At 42.4% G+C, this 1,681-nt stretch overlaps 1 protein-coding gene across 1 annotated transcript; it reads left to right on the forward strand.

The window, feature by feature from the left end:
• Positions 1 to 335: 335 nt before the first annotated feature.
• On the forward strand, positions 336 to 1,295 carry LOC129537484 (olfactory receptor 8K1). The gene has a single exon (XM_055396877.2). The coding sequence runs from the start codon at positions 336 to 338 to the stop codon at positions 1,293 to 1,295; it is 960 nt and encodes a 319-aa protein (XP_055252852.2).
• Positions 1,296 to 1,681: the final 386 nt, after the last annotated feature.

Genomic DNA, 1,681 nt, shown 5'->3' on the forward strand with positions numbered 1-1,681 from the left:
GGTCGCGAAGAGTCGGACACAACTGAGCGACTTCACTTTCACTTTTCACTTTCATGCATTGGAGAAGGAAATGGCAACCCACTCCAATGTTCTTGCCTGGAGAATCCCAGGGACGGGGGAGTCTAGTGGCCTGCCGTCGATGGGGTCGCACAGAGTCGGACACGACTGAAGTGACTTAGCAGCAGCAGTAGCAGCAGTCTTGACCTGATGGGAAGATGAATCTGTATTTATAATTTTAGACAAAGAAAATGACTCACATTTCATGTATTAAATCCTCCTAGATGACAGATAACATTGCAAATACAAAGTATTGATTTTATACCCAGGTAACCAGGATGGACCCCAGGGAGAAACACAATCGTACTGCCATGCACACGGTGACTGAATTTGTTCTTACGGGGATCACAGACAGTCCTGAACTGCAGGCACCTCTCTTTGGAATCTTCCTGGTTATCTACTTGGTCACAGTGACAGGAAATCTGGGCATGGTTATCCTGACCCATCTGGACTCCAAGCTACATACTCCCATGTACTTTTTCCTTAGACATTTGTCAATTACTGATCTTGGTTACTCCACAGTCATTGGCCCAAAAATGATGGTCAATTTTGTGGTGCACAAAAATACGATTTCCTACAATTGGTGTGCCACCCAACTGGCGTTCTTTGAGATTTTTATTATCACTGAACTCTTCATTCTGTCAGCGATGGCCTATGACCGCTATGCAGCCATCTGCAAGCCTCTTCTCTACCTGGTCGTCATGTCTCAGAAAGTGTGTTGGGGGCTGGTACTTCCTCCCTACCTCTACAGCACCTTCGTGTCACTATTTCTCACCATTAAGTTATTTAAACTGTCCTTCTGTGGCTCTAATGTCATCAGTTACTTTTACTGTGACTCTGTCCCTCTGATATCTCTGCTCTGTTCTGACACGCACGAGTTAGAATTGATCATCGTGATCTTCTCAGGCTGCAATTTGCTCTGTTCCCTCTTGATTGTTTTTGTATCCTACGTGTTCATTCTCGTGGCCATTCTCAGAATGAACTCAACCAAGGGGAGATACAAAGCCTTCTCCACCTGTAGTTGCCATCTGACAGTGGTGGTTGTGTTCTACGGAACCTTACTCTTTATGTACCTGCAACCCAAATCCAACCATACTTTTGCTGTGGATAAAATGGCCTCCGTGTTTTATACTCTGGTGATCCCTATGCTCAATCCATTGATCTATGGTCTAAGGAACAAAGAAGTAAAAGACGCTTTCAGGAGAATGCTAACTAATCGATGCAAAATTCCCAACTAATATCTTAATACAAGTTGCAGATGTGGGTCCAAAATCATTGTGGAATGCTCTGTCAGTCCAATGAAAGCATCAAAAATAGAAATGTGTTACCACATTGCTCTCATCTTTTTCAGGATCAAATGCTTCCTTTCATATCTCCCAGGGCTCTGCTCCACTTCACCTGAATAAACATGGTGTCAGATGAGTCAGTCTCAAGTGGTTTTCAAGATCATATTGGAATCTATGTTATTTCGAAATAAGGCAAATGATGCCAAATTTTTGGTCAAATTCAGACTTGCAGACGTTAAAAAAGTATTTATTAGTCAAAATGGAGTACAATGGACCAAAACTTAATAATATATATGTTAAAGCAGGCACGGTACTGAAGGTAAAGAATATTAAACCAT

Source organism: Moschus berezovskii, chromosome 14 (genome assembly GCF_049115385.1).
Source record: "Moschus berezovskii isolate FMDL1 chromosome 14, NW_MosBer_1.0, whole genome shotgun sequence".
NCBI classification, from domain to species: Eukaryota; Metazoa; Chordata; class Mammalia; order Artiodactyla; family Moschidae; genus Moschus; species Moschus berezovskii.

What these genes read in the sequence shown, in the direction of transcription:
- LOC129537484 (XM_055396877.2), top strand. Translation starts at nt 336, where the DNA reads ATGGACCCCAGGGAGAAACACAATCGTACTGCCATGCACACGGTGACT.